Below are 21,552 nucleotides of genomic sequence, written 5' to 3'. Positions count from 1 at the left end.
CTTTTGGTGTGATCGCAAGATTTATGGTACCAATATGAGAAAACAAATTTTTAATGAACATATCACGTCCAACCTAGCCATTTTTATCTAGCATATCATCTCGAAGTTATTCTGGAATGATGGTTGTGTATATCACAGGATAAAATGGATTTCGTGCCGAATTTCAATCCCTTCATTAGGACTAATTAGGGAAAATACTTCAGGAGATTTTATTTCAAACGACTGTTCACTAATTTGATGACACTGACAACTTCAAATCGGAAAGGTTTCTCATACATTTCGAAGGTACCCCGATTGATCTTACTATCTCCGTATTTTTATTTTTCCACAGTAGGTTATTGGCAATTTGGCAATTAGAATGAATTTGCCCAGTAGGATATTTCATGCCATACGATTATTCTGGTGATGGGAGTAATGAGGTTTTACCAGCGGTGATGGAAAGCTGCCTCATGCTTTCCCTAATTTGAAAAAATGACTAGGTTATCAATCATTTTGCAAATTTAGAGGTCTCGCGGACCCCCTGGAATTGCTTTGCGGACCCCTAGGGGTCCGCGGACCCCCAGTTGAGAACCACTGAGTTAGTTGTTTCCAAAGACAGATTTGATCAAAGGCTCACATGATTCTCGCGACTAACGCAAAATGACTAATGTTACTACCATTAGGTGCAAGTTTCCGATATATAGTCGGTTAAAGTGATACAGGGACAGTTTCACCCAGTCCTTATGGCAATTTCACACATGAAAGGGATGCAAACAGCTACATTCTTCCTTCTACTTTACGAAATCCAAAGTGTGAAAAGCAAGTGGCTTGCCGAAAAATTGCATAAGTAAAAGTGGATGCAGTCTAAAAACATAATCAAATGAGCAAGTCGTGGAAGAAGACAAAACGTACTCAAATACTCGAAAAAAACTAAAAATACTCCATTACTGACCACGTAAGCTTACCGTCGATATGTTTTGTATGCACGTATGATTAGTTTTGCAGAGTTGGTCTCTTCTGAGGAGAGTGGTAAATTTTGCGGCAGCAAGGTTGTTTCAATTATAACATTTTACCCGTCCGCGTGATACAGCAACCGCAATACACAGTGATTATTACACTAACACTCATCGCTCTCGAAAAATAAATTATGCCAATCTAGAAAACATATTTTCAGGGTTGTAACCAAGTCACAAGGTTCCGAATTACAAGTCAATCTCACTTTTCTAATTTTGACTCGAATCAAGTCGAGTCATTTTTTTATTCACCACCGAGTCAAGTCCGATTCCAAGTCAGCTAGTAAAGTGCCGAGTCCGAGTCACAGCGTTTTGACTCCGAGTCCAAGTCCAGTTCATTATGTTCACTGTTCAGTGTTCAGTTTTCAGTTCGATCCACTTTTTTTAAAATTATGCTCCAGTGATATAATGACTTGCATTCATAACATAGTAATTTTCCTTAATCTCAACTGTTTCTGACCCTATTTTTCCAAGTATCAGGACTGATAGACGAAGTACGAATAACGTGGTACCTTTACTATTCTTCGAAGTTACAATGAAATGTCTTTCTTTGTCGCCCTAGTCTCGATTCATATGACTTGGTTTGAGTCATGCACAAAGACTCGAGTACAAGTCGAGTCAATACAAAAATCGACTCAAGTCGAGCTGAGTTTCGAAAAAAATCGTGACTTGAGTCATTACAACCCTGCATACTTTCTCCTTGACAAATCTTCAAAATTGACCAGTTACTGATTTCGCTTCAAAGGCCGTGAAAGTAATCTAATAAAACAAATCTTCTGCGTGATCAGATACTTACTGATTACTGACGACGTTTTGCTCGTAAGGCTACTTGTAAAATACGCGATTAAGCTCTTTCCTTGGGCGCGAACTACCGTATTTCGGTCGATGACGGATACGATATGCATTATGCATGTATGTGCTTCGCTATGCGCTGTGCGTACACTAAGTCTAGCGACAGTTTAATACGTAAAAAGAGTTTGAATTGATCTCCCGGTTATCGATGCCCAAGTGGCCCTGACAAAGTGTTCTTACGGCCCTCATATTATGGGTGCACGCATAGGTCATGCAGACGAGAAACCTGATAGTACCGACAAGTAACAATTCATGACATGATAAATCTGAAGTTAACCTGCATTTGGATAGCAATCCTCCTCTTCGGTTTGGAAACCGGTAACACATTGTCGTGTTCTTGATTTTTTTTCGTCCACGTGCTCTGGTGTACTGCATGTGCTCCAAGATCCCCATGACATACATTCTGTGATCAACCATCAATTTAAACTCGTTATTTAGTAGATAAAATTCTTGATTCACACTGCGGGACTCGACTAAAGCGCGTTTTGAGAGTTCTGTTTCGCATCCGAAAACATATCGGGATTTGGGCATGTGGCTCGCGATGCCATGCTTGGATTTTGAGTAACGCATGTGCTCCAAGTTGGTCATGACATAGGCTACATTCGGCGATAAACGACAAACCATTATTATAAAACTCCACTCCCTCACTTGTATAAAACTGTGACTCTTCTGCCTAATTCCTGTTTCGAGAGCTGTTTTACTGAGAACAAATCGTGTTGGTCACAGATCTCAAGCGGTTTTATTAGGATTCCACAATTGGAGCAGTATAATTCAAGAAATATTCTTACCAATAGAGCATTCTCCCTCTTCCGTTTCCAATCCATCAGGACACTCTCGATTACGATGTCTGACGTCTTGAAAATTACACTCCGTCCAACTTCCCCAGTTGACTGTACAAGCGGTCGCTAATGATCGAAGGCACATTATTACTGATCTTGATAATCTCAGTTTAGAGAACAATTGTTGGTATCTTTTATAAACCCACTACATATTCTGGAGCATGTACTGCTCATGGGCCGGAGAATAACTAAGACACTCGTGACATTGGTGCTTTTTTTCTGTCAATAATTACGTTCGACAGGCTTCTATAGTTTATATACTTAATTGATACAGTTTTCTGATATTTGAGAGTGTGGCAATTAAGCATTTGCTGGCGGTGATATCTCCGTACGGTCGCCGCTCATAAAGAGTTGTTGACACATGTTCATATTGACCGTTGTCGTTGTTAGTTATGGTATTTATGGTGCTTCAACTACTATGATAATTTACACCACGTATATATTTCAAGCTCGAACACCCCTGCACTAGAGTAATGACCAATGACCATGACCATGCAATCATGGAAGATATGAACTTGTTCGCACCAGAGTAGCGATTCTTAACCAGGGCTCCATGTTCTTAATCAGGGGACATGAAGCACCATAGCCGGGGGGGGGGGACGATACATAGTGTGAAATTATGCGCTATTTAAGGCCCAATGTTGTTTCACAAATCAACATAAAGTTGAATATTTTTGGGCAGAATTGGTCAGTCAAAAGTTTTCTTTCGCGCCTCGCGCGATTTCGTGTCAGTAGCTGTGTTGCTTTCAAATTCTGTATACCTTCCCCTGCTACAAAATCATAGTAGCTCCGCGGTACAAATGCGGTCCTGCGAGTAAAATAATCCGCACTGTGAAGAAATGCGAATGTGAGTCGCGTGCGCTTCAGAAAAGAAGGTATATTGTTTCAGTTTGGTCAGGTAGCCTACGTGTGAGCGATACCAATATCATTTGAGTAGCGACAATGTATACTGGCCGGACGTCACGAAATAACAGCATGCTCCAATAAAGTAATTAAGAACAACGGACCCGCCCGAAGCCTACCTGCAAGAACCTCATGCATGAACATACGATTAATAACCAAATTTTCGAAGATATCACACCAGCAACTATATACCGATAAATCTGATGACACGGGGAGACAGAGGACAAAAATGAGTAGTAATTTATGCAGTTATCATTATTATTGACAAAATATGCATTACTTGGCGAAAAAAAGAAATCATGTTCCGTGGGGCCAAGACAACGAAGGTGGGGTAGGCCGATAGAAATGAATAGATAATTCTTGCGTTCGTGAATTGTAAAATATCGGGCTCCAGCCTATTCGCTACGGAAAGAGTGTGTTTTTGTGAACCGTGTGTATAAATCGGGTAAGCGGTTTCGATGGCTGGTAATGACCCTGCGGGAGCGCAAGGCCAGCGTTTGAGGCCGGCCTCACAGAATTCTGTTCCTATCCTGGATACGAGAAAATTTCATGAAATTTCAACGGGTACGAGCGATAAAAAGGTCACGAAACAGTGCGCTAGAGCAAGGGGTCCAAATCTTTTTTAATTAGGACAACTAAATTATTTGGGACGGCTGCGTGGACCCCTAAAAAGCAGGGGGGTAACTTCTCCAGTGGGCGGGCATAATGAGGGAAAATGGCGGACTTTGCTGGCCGGATTCATGAATCGATACATCAATCGCGTATTTATCCACCAATACAAGGAAAAAACCGTTTTTAATGTAAACTATAAGTTTAAAGCACGACAAAAACAGTATTTGATGAATTTTGTTAACGTAGTGTTGCCCGCCTCAGACTCAAAGTGACCCAGCCCGAGGAAATTTTTGGAACTGCAGGGTTGGCATCGACGTGGATCTAAAATGAAGGGCAGCAATGATTAGCATGACCGCGAATTTTGAGAGCTGATGACTGAAAAAAATAATGTCATCCCCTTCGCCCAGTCCTCGTCAGTGCTTCATTATGAATTAGTACAATTATTAGTGCATGTATCGTCTGTGTGGTTATTGTGACCTGTGGTGAGCAGTGAACATAAAAATGGACATAAGTCATAAGTTTAAACTGATCTCATGGGATCCTAAGCATCAAAGATGCGTGGAAACTAGTAACTGCCGGGTTTATGAATTAGTTCCATTGCGGTCACTGCTCCGAAAATTTCAATGACTTTTACAAATTAAAGTCAGCCCTCACGATTACCGGAGTACCATTTGACATTTCGAGCTTGCCCATCGAAGTCACAAACCTTTAGCATATACTCGACCATTTTTTTTTTATCTGGAGAGAATTTCGCTAGACATATCACATCATTCCCGTTCTCGATTATAACGAACCACTTTTGTCACCGTTGCACCCCATACCCGAATTGTTGTTTTGTAGACTACTTCGACTTCTACTCGAACAGTTTTATACAACGCCGCGGTAACGGAATATATTTTGGAAGATTATAGTCATTTTGCGTTGGTCGGGAAGATACATCTTGCAATTTCGAAATCAGACATCTCCGTGTATTTTTTGCCGGTATATGATTGCCGGGTAATTAAATATATCTAACTGGACGTTCTAACATTTTCGTTCGCTCTCACCCCTTCGTATGTTTTCGCCCCCCCCCATCGCCCCCTTTGTTATTTCCGTCCCCTGTTTCACACAATCGCCCTCTGGGGGGCGATATCGCCCATGTTGGGAACCACTGGTCTACATGTGGAAGTATTAAACTTGTTAGACTTGATGACATCAGATTTTCATCTTCGTGTAATGCAGTCGTTTCAGATTGAGGATAAAGTTCATAAAGAGTAAAAACTTACTTGTATCTCGAAACAGTAGGTACAATAAAAGCCCAATATTTCCAGTGGAGCTCTCTGAGCGTGATGACGATGATCTCGGTTGACGATATGACGAATATGGACCGGGGAGAAAAATTGCTCTTCTTTCATTAACGGTTTGGTATGGTTGTCTTCGTTGAGGTATGGCACGATAGGACATTTGCTGAAATGTTTGTCTTCCCTGAACTATACCAGGATATCGAATTTGCTGAAATGTATCAATTAAAATCAGTTTTTCTCCATGGAAAAGGAGAGTATTTTTCATTAAACCATGTGGAGGATATTACGTTTGAAAATCACCATCGCCTTATAAAATATTTGCCAGCTGCAGCGACTGCGTGTACACCAGCGGTTCTTAACCTTGTCGCCATCGCCATCGCCTTGTCGGGGGCGCCAGATCATGTTAATATTCGAAAAGGGTCGCAGGAGGGAAAATGGTAAAGAACCACTGGTGTACACCAACCTCTACTTCGATCATTGGTTGGTTACTTTTGCTAGTAAGTAAGAATAAATCAAAGATTTACTCCTATTTCTACTTGAGTACAGTACATGTTTCTACAGCTATATAGAAAGTAAAAAATACATGTATTACGCTATTTTACCCTGGTCTGAGTTTGCCTTCCCACCGTCATCGCTCCATCTGCAAAACGAAAGGAACATGTTGGTAAGCTAGCATAGGTCGAATCATGTAATTGAGAGTGAATGTAATCCATGTACCTCCGGCAAGTCATGCGTACCCAGGAAACCGCCTAAATACCCATTATCTCCGAGAAATATGTTTGTTATTCATCGCTGCATGCGAAATGAAACACTACCGTGATCGTCAGCATGAATTGCATGCTCATCATAAACAAAGGTTGGTCAAAGTAGTCAAGAAAGCTACTCAAGTAGAAGTATAATTAGAGACGCAAAAATCTACTCAAGTACGCCCTTTTTATTATATTTGCCCTTTTTATTTTATTTTGACCTTTTTATTTTATTTTGCCCTTTTTATTTTATTTTGCCCTTTTTATTTTATTTTGCCCTTTTTTTATTTTATTTTGCCCTTTTTATATTATTTTGCCCTTTTTATTTTATTTTGCCCTTTTATTTTATTTGCCCTTTTTATTTTATCTAATTGAAAAGTCGATATATATATATATAGAGTAAAGTAAAGTACTTTTAAAAGTGGGCCTAAAACTACTTCAAGTATAATAGAGTTGGCTGGCTTTATATCTACTCAAGTAAGTAAGTAGTTGCGAAACAGTCATAATATCTGTGGACTTTCAAAAGATGAAAATTGAGTTATACGCAAGGTGCAGAAAGCTTGAGACATATTGATGCAGCCCAGGAGGTATGCATTTTTGACAGCATAAGCATCATTCGACCGCATCATGGGATGCTAATAATAATTTTGCTATGGAAAAGCGTTTCTAATCTTTTGTTTACTCGAACACCCAGTTTCATAAAATGACAATGGCATGACGTCCTCCCTGTATCACAAGACTCGAAGTTAAGACGAAAAGCAATACGAAAGAGCTGTATCGGATACGAACACTTTGTGCGATCGGTATACGTTAATAGAAAATATTGCGGATCGTAAAAATGCCATATAGCTTATATTGTAGTTTTATTTCAGGAAAATAGAAGCAATACCACCCTTTGATTTTAAACTTCAACCTGTATGTTCTCCAGATAAAAGAACTCAAAGCAATGATAGTGCGAATTAAAAGAGAAATATAAATGGTATTTCTTGAAAGCGGAAAATATATTTCATGTCTTTTGTCCAGAAAGCTTCAACGGGGGTATGCTAAAACAGATCCAACGCTCAAAAAAGTCTAAAAACAACTTTTCCGGATTAGGACACGGAAAGTACTGCTAGATTACGATACGATAGGTAGATGCTAGATTGCGAAACGGTATAGTTTCAGACGTTTTGATGAGCAATAGCCTATTTACTCATACCCTTGCCCCTATTCCTGGTGTATACTAACGAAATGACTATTCCAGTCACAATCCAGGTCTATCAAACAGCTTCCAAGTGGACTTAGATATAGGCTACTATATTTATGTATACTATCGGATAGCAATTCATGCTAGTAAATGGGTTAATATTGTTTTCACTACTGACTCATTATCCCTCATTGCACAAGCATAATATAGCTAGCTGCCATTAGAAAATGTCAATTTAGCATTTTGTCGCTATATTTAGCAATTATATTGCGGATTGGCGACTGAAAGATTCGGCCTGATAGCATAGTGGTTCTCTCAAAATTTTTAAGACACGCCCCCCTTAATGGTAGTGAAAAAATTTGCGGCCCCCTTATCGTCATATCTAAAAAATATTAAAAAGAGGAACCAGAATGTTTGCGATACCAGTGCATTGTTTGATGGCATGGAATGTTATGAATAGGTCATGTTTTTGCAACTTTTGCAACTTTTGCAACTTTATTTTACAGCTTTCGACAGCTTCCTAGATACTCAGAATCTATTTACTATGGCGTTTTAAGCTGTTTCGGGGGATGTTATAGTGCAACTTTTTGCAACTTTTCTCTATTTTTTATGCCAATTTTCACTGCAACATTGATCAAATATTGCATCAAAATGTAAAGGAGTGATTTGAAACATGCTATAGACCAGTGGTTCCCAACCTTTTTCAACCCATCGCCCCCTTTTCAAGGTCAACACCGATCATCGCCCCCCAAATTTTGTGTACCGAAAATTGGGCATACAAACTGTAATCACCTGCGGGTTGACTAAAAAAAAAAGGTCAAATTTTCGGCTCGATGTCTAATTTGACACACTTTTGTAACTAAATTACCTTGGGTTGACTAAAAAAAAAGGTCATCCGTTTTGAAGCGTCATCGCCCCCCTATCGCCCCCTTCGCTATTTTCGCCCCCAGTCGCCCCCTTTGTCCATTTTCGCCCCCTGTCGCCCCCTTCGTCATTTTCGCCCCCCTAGACCACCAAATCGCCCCCTGGGGGGCGATATCGCCCACGTTGGGTACCACTGCTATAGACTATTTCCGGTATGATTCTATTCTCTTTGATTTGCATAACAATGAGCTATATGATAGGTTAGCTGCATCTGACTGTTATATATGACACAATGTCTTGCAAGCAAGAAGTTCAACTGCCCCTGCCAAGCGCAACCGAAACACGACCATGCCCGAACAATATGTAAATAGATCTCTATATGAATTCTATCGTTTAAATTTGAGATAGCTTCCCATTTCACGAACGCCCAGACGAGACCGCCGAAAATTACATTTCACTGGGTCACCTTTTTCAGGCTATTGATTTTGTCAAAGTCGCTAAGAGTAAGAGTGAGTTTTTCTGCAATGCCTTGGGTCAATTTCGCAGACCTAGGGGGTTTGGGGCGTGTTATTTGACTTTTTGTAGGGGGCGGGGTAATCGCTCTGCTGTTTGACTTTCGGGGGGAAATTAGTCCCGCATTGCGTAATTTTGTTGCTGTGTACCGGTGAAAAATGTAATTTCTTGCGGTCTCACCAGTCGCCAGACTCTCCGTGAAATGGCAAAGCAACAAATTTGACAGATATGCAGGAACTATAGGTTATACAACGGAACCTTTCAAGTATGTCATGCCCTTACTAATTCAGCAAAAATTATAAATGCCACGTTTTACTGTAACTTTGCTTAAAATTAAGTGCAATTTTCTCGTGATTTTAGTGCAACAAAATCTTGCCCTAGTTATGACTGTTAAGAGACCTCTGACATTTGAAAGTAGGACTATACGCAGATCAATAATTCTGAGCTAGATGTTGAATACTTTGTCAAAAATAATCATGTCAAATCGCAGCACGTAGTATATATATATATATATTAGCGATTTTGGTGTCTTATACCTCCTATTTCCTGACTTGGACTTGACTCAAATGTATCTGGCCAAAAGCTAAATCGAAAACCAATTTATGAGTTTTCTGCAGAGGTGGTCAGTAACGAAGTACTTCTACTTCTTTGAAGTACTCAAGTAGTTGCTCAAGTAGTTGCTTACTCAAGTAGATCTAATCTACCGATACTTCTACTTCTACTTCGTGATATTTTGTGGTCTACTTATTTACTTTTCGCTATTTTCAGTTTGTCAAGTAGAAGTAGTTTCATCCTTTAATCAGAAAGATATTCCGAGGAATTTGAGAGCTGTTTTCACGGAGTATCAACGTTTAATTTTCATAGAAGTTGTATTAAGCTCAGAATTGTCGTCGCGCTTCGCGCACAGTAGACTAATATGATTTCACGAACGTATTGGTGAATATAATTTTAGGTAGTGGGTTGAGTGGATGCGATCGCACCGCAATGTCGCCCATATATAAAATATTTCATCCCAGTAAATATGGCCCCTCATAGCGTTTGAAACTACCATTTCGCAATCTAGCATTTACCTGTAATATCATAATCTAGCAGCCCCTGGCGTGTACTAATCTGGAAAAGTGGACTCTGACTTTTTCTTAGCTTTACTCCCGTTTTAGCAGACCACTATGTAGAAAGTTTCTGGACAAAAGACATGAAATACATTTTCCGCTTTTTAAAAGTAGTATTTATGTTTCTCTTTCAATTACCAGTATCATACTTTGAGTTCAAATTAGTTTCAGTTCCGCGAGCAATTTGAGTTTGACACCCCTGGTCTATGCAAATGAACTACGATCGTTTTCACAACTATACTTACTTACTTGAGTAAATTTAAAGTCAGTCAGTTCTACTTCTAATTTAAGTAGTTTTAGGCTGCTTTAAAAAGGACTAATTCTACTCGTACTTGAGTAGATTTTTGAGTCGCTACTTCTACTTCGAAGGTTTATTGCTTATAAAGGCCTAGTGCAGTATACAGGGCTGCGCTAGCTCGGTCACAGGCCCTCCTAACACACCATGTAAATGCTATAGTCCTAAGCATGCTTTATTCGCTTTCGTTCTGCAAGAGCATGGAAAAAGCTTAACCCATAATACGCGTCGGAGTCTTCGGGGCTTCGTCACCCTTTCGGGCAATTCATCGTCTATAACGCGACCTTCGAGCAATGCGATAAGTCGACTTGCTCCACATGATCCATTCGTGGAAACCTCCCTCGCATACGATAGCTGCAATTTCCCGGAGGTCCGCGACTGTCATACCCACAGATTTGATCAGTTCTTCCGCGCTTCTAACGCCCCAGGAACCTCTCCAGTCCAGCACTATACCGGCGACACGTATCTCCTCCATCTTTGTTCGTGATTTTACCAGTGTTGGGATCAAGTCACTACCTTCGAGTCACGAGTCATCTCGAGTCATTGCACATTTTGACTCGAGTCAAGTCAAGTCACTCGATTTTTGGAGGTGACTTGAGTCAAGTCAAGTCGAGTCAAGTCAAGTCACGAGTCAAGTCACAATTCAAGTCAAATTGAATTTTCGAAGTACGGCAGAGGTGGTTAAAGTAGTCAAGAAAGCTACCCAAGTAGAAGTAGAAGTAGCGACGAAAATATCTACTCAAGTACGAGTAGAAGTACTAAAGCAACCTAAAACTACTTGAAGTAGAAGTAGAATTGACTGACTTTAAATCTACTCAAGTAAGTAAGTAGTTGTGAAAACGATCATAATTCGTTCGCATGGATTGTCAAATGGTGCAAATTGAGCTATGCGAAAAGTGCCAGGCTTGATTCATATTGATGCATACCAGGAGGTATTCAATTTTCAACAGCATAAGTGCTCGTCCTCGTCGTGGGATGAAAATGATAGTATTGATATGGAAATATGCGAAAAGTGCCAGGCTTGATTCATATTGATGCATACCAGGAGGTATTCAATTTTCAACAGCATAAGTGCTCGTCCGCGTCATGGGATGAAAATGATAGTATTGATATGGAAATGCGATACTAATCCTATGTTTAATCGAACAGCACGTTTAGTAAATATCATGGTTTGGCGCACTCCCCCATATTATAAGGCCCGTATTTCATGTTTTTAGTCCAGAAAGTTTCGAAGGCTGGTATGCTAAAACAGTTCTAGAACAAAAGAAAAGTAAGATTAGGACACGCTATGGACTGCTAGATTACGATATGATAAGTAAATGCTAGATTGCGAAACATCAGTTTCAAACGTTATGATGAGCCATACATACTGTGATGAAATATTTCATATGGGCAAAGGGCGACAATGCGGTGTGGACGGAACCACGCCAACCCCCTACCCAAATTACATTCACCGATACTTTCGTGAAATCAGACTGGTTACTCCGTATCCACTGAGCGCGAAGCGCGATGAAAATTTTCGGCTTTACTCAACTTGTATGAATCAGGACATCAATGGTTCTTGGTTCGAGTCTCGGCTCTACCATGTTTCCATGTGTCGGAGGTTATCTGGGCTCCTCATCGCCGATCCCGCTGTACAAACAGTGTGTTGAAAAGAGCAAGAGCAAGCCACGCTCTCATAAAGTCGGCAGCTGAGACCCGAAGACGGACGCATGCAAGAGGAAGAGTGAAAAGTGAATGCGCTGATTGAAAGTCGTCCAACGAGGAAGCAATGCATATGATGTTGAAGATAATGACTGTATTATGAAACTGAACTGTACCTATATCTGTGTCGTGACGCACAAGGCCTAAACGGCGATAAGCGTCACTGTAATACCCGTGTAATAATAATAATAATTCATTTTCGCAGCACAAGACCAATCGCTTCCTACAAAATACTATCGCAAAAGAATTCTGAAGCAAAACACGGACGGCAAATGCAGAATGTGCCACAACCAAAATAAAACTGTAGCACATCTCATGTCCGGCTGTGGTGCACTTGCAGCTACCGAATACACATGGAGACACAATAGGATTGGTCACTACATTCATCTTGAATTATGCAAACATTTTAACATCACCACTTCGACAAAAAATTGGTACGATTACAGCCCAGCACCAGTGACAGAAAACGAACAAGTAAAAATTCTGTGGGATGTACCAGTTATAACTGACCGCGAAATCAGGAGCAACCGCCCGGATATAATCGTCAAACTAAAAAAGAAAAGAGAATGCTTATTCATTGAACTGGCTGTCCCAGCTGATCACAACCTACTGCAAAAAGAATCAGAAAAATACTCCAAATACGCAGACCTCAAAATGGAATGTGAGAAAATGTGGCGATGCAAAATAAACATTGTACCGATAGTCATTGGTGCTACAGGGGTCGTGAGCAAAAAACTCATGAGACATATCCAACAAATTCCGGGTAACGTTCGATTCGACATGATCCAGAAGATCACATTATTGGGCACTGTGCACATTCTTCGGAAGGCCTTGAATGCACCACTGGACTAAAATTACGCTTGTGAATCACAGCATAATTTCTGTAATTTCGATTCTTCATCTTCAATCATCTCTACCTCTGCTCTGTAACCCTTGCCAATTCTTCATCTGCTGCAATTCTGTAATCTGACTTCTCCGTGTATTGCATAGGAATAACAATTTGAATGTATTACTGAAATTTTAAAAATTTACTCCAATCTCGCCATTTTCCTTTGGGGGCAGGTTGCTCCCCGGATTATGTGTGTATCTACCAGTTTTACTGTGAATAAAGAATATAATAATAATAATAATAACTTGTATGAAAATTAAATGTAGATACTCCGTGAAGACAGCCCCGAAATTCTACAGGCTATCTTCCTGATTGGAGGATTAAACTACTTTTACTTGACAAACTGAAAATAGCGAAAAGTAAGTAAGTAGATCACAAAATATTACGAAGTAGAAGTAGCGAAAATCAGATCTACTTGAGTAAGTAGCAGAAGTAGAGGAAAACTACTTGAGTACTTCGAAAAAATAGAAGTAGGCTACTTCGTTACTGACCACCTCTGAGTATGAGTGATGATTCAAAGTCATTAACTATATTGCTCGTTGTGTGAAAGACAGATTAATTGACCATTTATCTTGAATCAAACAACGAATATAAATTTAATTACCTGAGTAACCGTGTAGCTGAATGATGCAGTCTAGTAGCATCAGAAAAACTAGAGGATCGAATAATAATCCGCGAGAAGGTGATACAAATTGATATTGTACAATACAATACCCATCTACACATCCATGAGAATATAAACACATATTCGTTTGAATCAAACTATACAAGAGGGTTGGTAAAGAGCAGCATCGCGCAATGTGAGCATCGAGCCGTCTAAGAAACAAAGATGCGTTGCTACTAGATTAATCTGCTACTACTATGACAACGTAGGCTGTGATCATTTCGTTTGCGGACAATTTATTTGTGATGTAACAATGGAGGTCCAGTGATAGGTACAATCAGTGAATGACTGGTTGCTCTCACGAGTGACACCGGCGTATCTCGAACAATCGTAACATATTTAAGATTCGGTGATTTTATCGATACTGTGTACTTGATGACTTGAAATTGACTCGTAAATTTTACTTCGAGTCACGAGTCAATCCACATTTTTGAAGGGCCGAGTCAAGTCAAGTCAAGTCATTTTTGGGAAGTGACTCGAGTCAAGTCAAGTCATACGAAAAAGTGTACTCGAGTCAAGTCATGACTCGAGTCATCCCAACACTGGATTTTACCCATTGCACGATAAGTGGAGTTTGGTATTTCTCCACTTGGTCTTTCCGCTCTTTATCCAGGTCGGCGTTGTCAGACACAATGTTGACATCCATTATCGTTGCCACTTTCGTATTCCGGTATTAGATCAGGTCTCCTCCATGTCTCTGATGTTTTGATTGTAGACTCGACCCATACCTGGCGACCTTTGCGTTCAGCTGTGCTTTTCACGTAACTGACAACCCGATTGTGCCCTTTAATGCGAGTGCCATAGATCCGTGGACATACTTGTAAAATATGCCCCAGAGAAGCTATTTTCCACAGCATTCGCAGCTGGGATTCGTGTTCTGCCTCCCCCTTGATTTTCATGATGGGTAGGCATCAGATTAGGCTACCTCTGATTTTAATTGCGCCGATATAGTTTCGGCCATCCAGAATATAGGTCTTACCAATCCATTACGATACTGTTCCGACGTTGTCGGCGTTTGTTAATCAGCGACCATCCACCATTGAGAGAAGTTCAGATCTGTTTTTCTCGTCCAGTGTTTTTGTCGTTTCGTTTGTCGGCTTCATTGAGCGGCCATGAGCTGTTCGGTATTCAAGTACTGCTTGAATAGCAGGATCTTCTGATTGCTCAAGCTTTGCAAATCAGCGAGTTTTCAATACTGGCACCCGTTGACTCATAAGGGAAACAATCCCGAGCCCGCCGTCTGCTTGGGTAGCGTGGAAGAATGCATTTGGTGTATCTTTTGGCATCTTTAGCCAGTATCGCACCGATTCCCGAATCGCCCTGTCTATTTGACATAGGTACTTCTTCGTTGCATTGGCAACTACTAGTTGGGGGTACATTGCTGGGACGATATGCATATTCAGCATATAGAGCCGTTGGTGCGGTTTCAGGAGGGCTCGCGTTGTTTCAGCGAGTTCCCTTTTCAGTCGATCCATCACTTCCACTCGGGTGCAGCGCGCATTCACGGTTACTCCTAGGTACTTGAATGGCTCCTCCATGGAGATGGCCTTGACTGACTTACCCGCTATTCTCACGATCGATCGCGGATTTACGGACCAGTTCTTCTTTGTCCCATGAGTTTGAATAAACAGGCTCATACAATTCTGCGGGTTGATGTTAAGCCCGCATGTCATCAATTCCTTTTCTAGCGTGGCTAGCTGCGCCTGCAGCGCCTTGGGCTTGTAGCTGTCAGGATTATGTCATCAGCGAATGCCATGTAGCCTATGGTACACGGACATCGCCGATGCGAAAATCCAATTCGCTATCGAGTGAGGACAGACACCAGTCAATGACTTTGTTGAAAAGAGAGCCCGATGTTGGGTCTCCTTGCCTTACACCCGACCGGGTTTTGATAATTTCTGATCATCTCCCGGAGACGCATAAGCGTGTCGAGATCCCGTCATAGAATGCTTTGACATAGGCAAGAAAGGGTGCCGCAGCTCCCAACCTGCGCGATGCAGCAAGAACGGATTCTTGTGACACCGAATCAAAGGCCTTTGCGAGATCTATCGATACGAGACACAATTGCTTCCTTTGCTCTCTCGCATATCCAATCATACTCTGTAGCAGATAGGTATTATGCATGAGGCCGTCCCCTGCAGTGAAGGCTTTTTGTCTAGGGTCGAGTTTGAACCCGGACTCCAGCCTCTTAGCCAGGATTCGATGGAAACATCGGAGATTCATGTTTTCCGTGGTGATCGGGCGATATTATGCCGGGTCCTCCGCTGCTTTCACTTTTGGTATCAGGATCGTGATTGCTGCTGCTGGTGGGCATCCAGCGAGTAGCCATAAGTTATAGTTAGCTCGCAAGGTTTCCCTATTAAGGCTCTTGAGCTCCTCCACTGTCATCCCATATGGTCCATGGGCCGAAGATCTCATCGATTGTAACGCAGCATCGAACTCTAGTCTCTCGATTGGTTGGACCAGATCACACACCGGGGGATTCAGGGGTTCCGGAGTCCTGTTATCAGCCTCGGAGCCACGCTCGAAAATCTGCCGCCAACACCTCTCAGCTCTGGAAAGTTGGAGTCGCACTTGATGCGAATCCATATAATCGCCGGATAGGATCCAGCGTGCACATTTGCCCCGGTCGCGGATGTATTTGTTCTGGCAACGCCAGTACTGCCAGCGCCTTCTTGCCTTTTACGGGGGGGGGGGGGGAGGTGGTATTCTGGCTGCGCGGTCTCTCATGGGTTTGTCCCCAAATACCTTACAGTATTCAATGTCCACGAGATGTTGGTTCTCCGGGCTGCCTGGGACGATGTCGGCTAGACAAAACACCTCGAATGAGTTATCGCCTATCGCGGCGTTTAGGTCATCGGACCATTGGTGGTCCATGGACACGGCTCCAGCACCTTCATCCATCCGACAAGAAGGCAGCATTTGCTTCTGAGTTGGGTCAGGTGCTTGCTCGCTGTGGAAGATGGCTGGATGTTTCGCTCGCATGTGGACGTTCAGTCCCCTGATCTTGTAGACTTGGCCACAATCTGGGAACGCAGTATAGCCCTCGGGCTGCTCCGCGGTACTACTGCTAGGGGGCGCAACGGCACTCCCCTTTTCATTCGTTTTAGGTTCGCAAACAATAGTAACCTCTAGGGTGGATTGTTAGTCCATCTCTAGGGAACATGAGTTTTACGTCTCCATGTTAGGACATGGGTGGATCTTTGCCACCCAGCTTCCGCTCGACTCTCGCTCCGGCATTACCCGGGTAAGCCTCCACCAAGAGAGCTGGAGTAACTGTCTTGACTACTTTGACCACCTCCGATTTTCTGCTGTTATAAAATTACTTATACATGGCATATGGCATGGCCTTCTACGCACTCTGCACAGTTACTTGACAGACAGACCCTAAAAGCATCAGTTAGCACCCCTACAGCAGTCACGCATCCACCATATATAGTTACTCCTAATTCAGAGACATATTCTGATCGGACCAATGCCGGTGGTATCAATCACAATCTAGCATTGGTGTATAGATGATACGACTCACAGGCGACTTCGCACCCCCTTCAGATGCTTTCACACCCCCAAGGGAGGCGCGCCCCTCAGTTTGAGAACCACTGGCCTTGCGATTAGGGATGAATTTGGCGACATTTCAAACATATTTAGCGTGCTTTGTGGGGATCAGCCGTGAGCAGCAAATATTATCGATGATGATGATGATTGCGATACTTAGTGAAAAGGTCATTGGCTTATATAGGACACACTGTTCGCAGAACGCACGCATACAACGAATAATTAAGAACGGCGCATTACCAAAGGCACAGCAGTCATGACAGGAAATTGCAGCAACGCTGGGAGGTATGGCGATGGGGAAATGAGAGCGATGTGACCGCCGAAGCCATCACGAATAATGGACTCGCATTTTGTCAGTATAGGAAATACATTGTATCCTATAGCGCAGTGGTCGGGAACCTATGGCTCGCGAGCCATATATGGCTCTTTTGGGTATAAGATATGGCTCTTTGCCAAATAGTTATTCTTGTACTGAAGTGATCAATATTGCAGCAACTTGATAGTAAATTTTCATCACGGCCAGAATAATTTTTTCTCGTGGCAATAAAAACATGTCATTGTGAGGTAAAGACAATGCCGGCTTCAGGTTTAGGGGCTTGGAACCCCTCTTTTTGAAATCCTCAAATTTAAGTTACTGTCGCGACGGCGACCAATATCACGCGCAAATTCAATGTACCCGACTCTAAATCTTGGATTGCACGATACTTTGATTGATCAAAGAGAATAGCAAACATGACGATGTCCATATGACAACGCAGTTTTAAAAGATACATTGTCTTCCTGATCTACGGCGCGAAATGAACTGCCGTGTTCGTGACATTTACAATTACAAACTCGAATTACAAACAACGTCATAGCCGTCCATGATCTTGACTGGTAAGTAATATGTTACCGCCGAATACTTTGAGAATTGAGGAGTCGATAAGCATTTAGATTTTCGGAATCAGTGCGACAGTTACATTTGATTAATATCAGTTTTAATAAATTCTAAGCTATTTACGAGGAATTGCGTTATCAATGGTGAGGCTTGGCCGGTCTGTGCCTTACCTCTCATTTCGCGCTTTATTTTCGAACAATAAATATGCAAATTGTGTGATTTTCGGAAAAAAATGTTCAAAATCTTGTCATTCATGAACATCGATAGAAAATATCAATAATAATTGAAGGTTTCACAATTTTCGTTCACTCATCTTGACGACAGGTGAGGTACTGCCTCAACTGACTCCCTACTAGGGCTGGGCACAATGATTCGAGTACTCGTCGAATCTGAATCGAGTAATAATTTTAAGGATTCGAGTCGAGTAGTAAAAGACGATTTTTTTTGAGTAGGTGAATTATACGCTTCTTGCTACTGAAAGTTAATTTATCAACGAGAATTAAAGCTTCGATGCCAATTTTCACTGTTAAAGCCTTGAAACCTTAATTGATTGACGGTATCGTAGCGCACGAAACATATAATACAAAGCTACGAAGTTTACTGGACGTACCACATTTCCGAAGTCATGATTATCCCACAATATTGTCACCAAGTGGAATTGAATCAGTATGGTCAAAAATACCCAAGTATCATTTATGAGATGGATAACGGGCATTTATTCTTTGCGGTATAGCATAAACGGTACATATTTGAACGTTTACGTTTTATATTCCGTTATAGTCTGTCCGATTACTCGACTCGCTCGAAGCATATTACGTGATTCAGAATCGAATCAATCAGGTACTCGAGTTTGCCCAGCCCTACCAGTGATTAGCGTCGGACGGATTCGGATATATGATTCGGACCGGATTTTGCACAATTTTTAGACTGTCGGATTGGATTCGGATTCTATTGCAGATTTTGTGTCGGATTTTATCGGATAGTTGTAACTTTGCTTCGAATACTATTGGATAGTTTTGACCTGACGTGACTTTTGATTTCAAGTCAAAAGATAATTCGTTAGCTCGACAACCAAAACGGACAATGTACCCGTTGTGATAAAAGTAGCACTCTAAAGTTGGTCCGTCGAAGATCCAAGCAAATATAAATCAGCCAACTATGGGAATAGACTTTGTAAAGGCTACGCCCTAAATGTATCTTAGCTCCGCTGTACAATCGGGATTCTTCGTAAAAGTTATTCTATTAGGATTTTCCGGATTCTGTACGAAATTTTTAGGATTCGCATGGATATTCGGATGAGATTGTTCGGATTCGGACGGATAGCTCCTCAGAGACTCAAGCTGTCGGATGGATTCGGATTCTCAGAAATCAATTTCAATGCATACCCTACCCAAACCTATACGTTCTCGTAACTCAAGTTTCACATGCTTAAATAAGACAGCCAGCATGATTAGTACGAGTTTTATAGAGACAATGTGGCTTACACGACGAATCCCATGTAGTGAGTTGGAATCAATGCTACCATGACGTCACGAATTTTTAATTGTGACGTAAGAGTTGATTGACATGTATGGCTCTTTGGGAGTTAAAACGGAAAAAATAGGGCTAATATGGCTCTTCGGACAAAAAAGGTTCCCGACCACTGCATAGCGACTGTCACAGTAAATCCAATCCAACTGCGGCAAAATGAATATTTTCCTGCATTTTGCTTACCTGTCAAACTTTTTCCGAAGCCAGCTTGGAGCATTATAAAAAACGGTAGGAAATTCTTGTACATCTTCAACTCCATCGTAGAACTACAGCTTTATTTCAATAACGATTTTACACGATCAGTGTTTGGTGATGTTTCAGTATCACGCATTTATAGGCAAGTGTAAAGTCGTACGTAACACGACCAGCACGTACCAGCACCCAACATGCCCATCGGGCATACTATACGTTGTTCTACCGTCGGATAAAGTGAGACTACGTATCCAATGTCTATAATGTCTATATTTATGATATCTCATAATTTATGAACGTTTATATACATTGGATACTTACACTCTTAGAAATATTCGTAGATTTACCCAAATTATACCGGTAAATTTGTCCCGTCAGTTATATTAACGGTAAATGCCCGTTAAATTAATATACGGGCACGTCAAAAGTAAATTTACTTGTTTTTAGAGGGTAAAAAAATTACAGATTGAATTCGTAGAAGCAATTTACGGGATAACCAGTATTTCAGATTTACTTTTGGATTTGTAAAAGCAATTTACTGGATAATAAGTATTCCGGATTTACTTTTGCATTCGTAAAAGCGATTTACTGGATAATCATTATTTGCAACATTGCTATTGAACTCACAATTCGTTCATTTTACACGCTTACGGTCTTATGGACATATATAATATATATATATATATGATTTTCGTTATTACATCATGTTTCAATCATCAACCAAATTACGACATCGATGGCCGTGCTGATTGCTAATCGGTGAATGGTATCCGAACATTTGGGCATTGCAGATACCATCGTCTTTATCGCTTTAAAAATAGTATCCTTTGAGACATCAAGGTCTAGCAATAGTAGCATGGCAAGCGAATTTGGTATGTTATGTAGTTTTACTGCAGGTATGATATTTTGTGTAATTATCTGTTGGACCAGTTCTGCCACCATTGTAGACACGCATGTATGATGCAAACTATATATCGAAACACTGGAGCTGGTGTTTAGCTGCCATGCTCCTTTGCCATTGAGACGAGAGTAGTAGACGTCCTTTACCTTTTTCCTGCGAATGGCCTTGTGAATTGTTTGATCATGAATTCGTAGCTGTTCGAGCGAACAGTACATTGTGACGTCATACATATTCCAGACATAGTGGCGTCAGACGTCAGACATATCTGAGCCTGAGCACGTGCGGCTGAATGTTCCGAGACAGATATTATATCGACGCGATGTTTTCGTATTGGATAATAACAAGATGCGTTGCTGTAAGATATTGAGGGTTTCGAAGCCACAGCTTAACTTTAGCTTTAGAATATTCCAGGTGTTGATAGCAGATATTGTAGGTATAGCAGTATCCGAGCTCAAATCTGGCAAGTTATTCTCAGTCCTGTTTCTGAAGACGTATGTATTTTCGTTACAGTTTAATGGTGAACAGAAGCTATGGCTTATAAGAATGTATTACATTTTCTGACATTGAACTACACGAAAATTGAAGCGTTATGGCATTATGAATCATGACGTCGAATGCTTATGTGATAGAAAGGGATCATTTCGCCTCTCGCTTCTAGCACGATGCCGTGCGAAATACATTGGACGTGCGATGCAAAGGAGTATTGCCAGAAAAGTTTGCAATCACGCTGGAAAAGATGATTGGCACTTCTTCGATGGCAGTCAGACATCGAAAAGTGTTCACCATGATCACCGATGAATGTTTTCCATGAACACGAAAAAAAAATTATAAACGTCAAAATATTTTTTTTTTGTGCCTTTCGAAAGACGAATGTTAGGGTTGGGGTGGGGGGTCTTAGGGTGGGGGAAAGGGGGATATTAGGGTTGTCGGAGGCGATATTAGTGTTAGGATTGGTGGATGGGGATATTAGGGTTGGCGGAGGGGATATTAGGGTTAGGATTGGTGGATAGGGATATTAGGGTTGGGGTGGGGGGTATTAGGGTGGA

General features: G+C 41.4%; 1 protein-coding gene across 1 annotated transcript in view; it reads right to left on the bottom strand.

Moving 5' to 3' along the window:
• LOC145433685 (uncharacterized) overlaps positions 1-19,832 on the bottom strand; it is a 29,334-nt gene extending 9,502 nt beyond the window's left edge. Inside the window, exons 1-5 of the mRNA XM_080310855.1 lie at positions 19,597-19,832; positions 6,084-6,121; positions 5,464-5,689; positions 2,633-2,749; positions 2,122-2,247 (exon numbers count right to left, since the gene is read on the bottom strand). Of these exons, the coding sequence (XP_080166981.1) occupies positions 2,122-2,247; positions 2,633-2,749; positions 5,464-5,689; positions 6,084-6,121; positions 19,597-19,672 (583 nt within the window). The 5' untranslated portion in view covers positions 19,673-19,832. The remainder of the gene's footprint in view (positions 1-2,121; positions 2,248-2,632; positions 2,750-5,463; positions 5,690-6,083; positions 6,122-19,596) is intronic.
• Positions 19,833-21,552: the final 1,720 nt, after the last annotated feature.

The sequence above is a fragment of the Botryllus schlosseri genome, chromosome 2 (assembly GCF_051294905.1).
Source record: "Botryllus schlosseri isolate E-star chromosome 2, Bs_hap1, whole genome shotgun sequence".
NCBI classification, from domain to species: domain Eukaryota; kingdom Metazoa; phylum Chordata; class Ascidiacea; order Stolidobranchia; family Styelidae; genus Botryllus; species Botryllus schlosseri.
The sequence above is the reverse complement of the archived record's forward strand: the minus strand, read 5'-3'. Positions and strand labels throughout refer to the sequence as shown.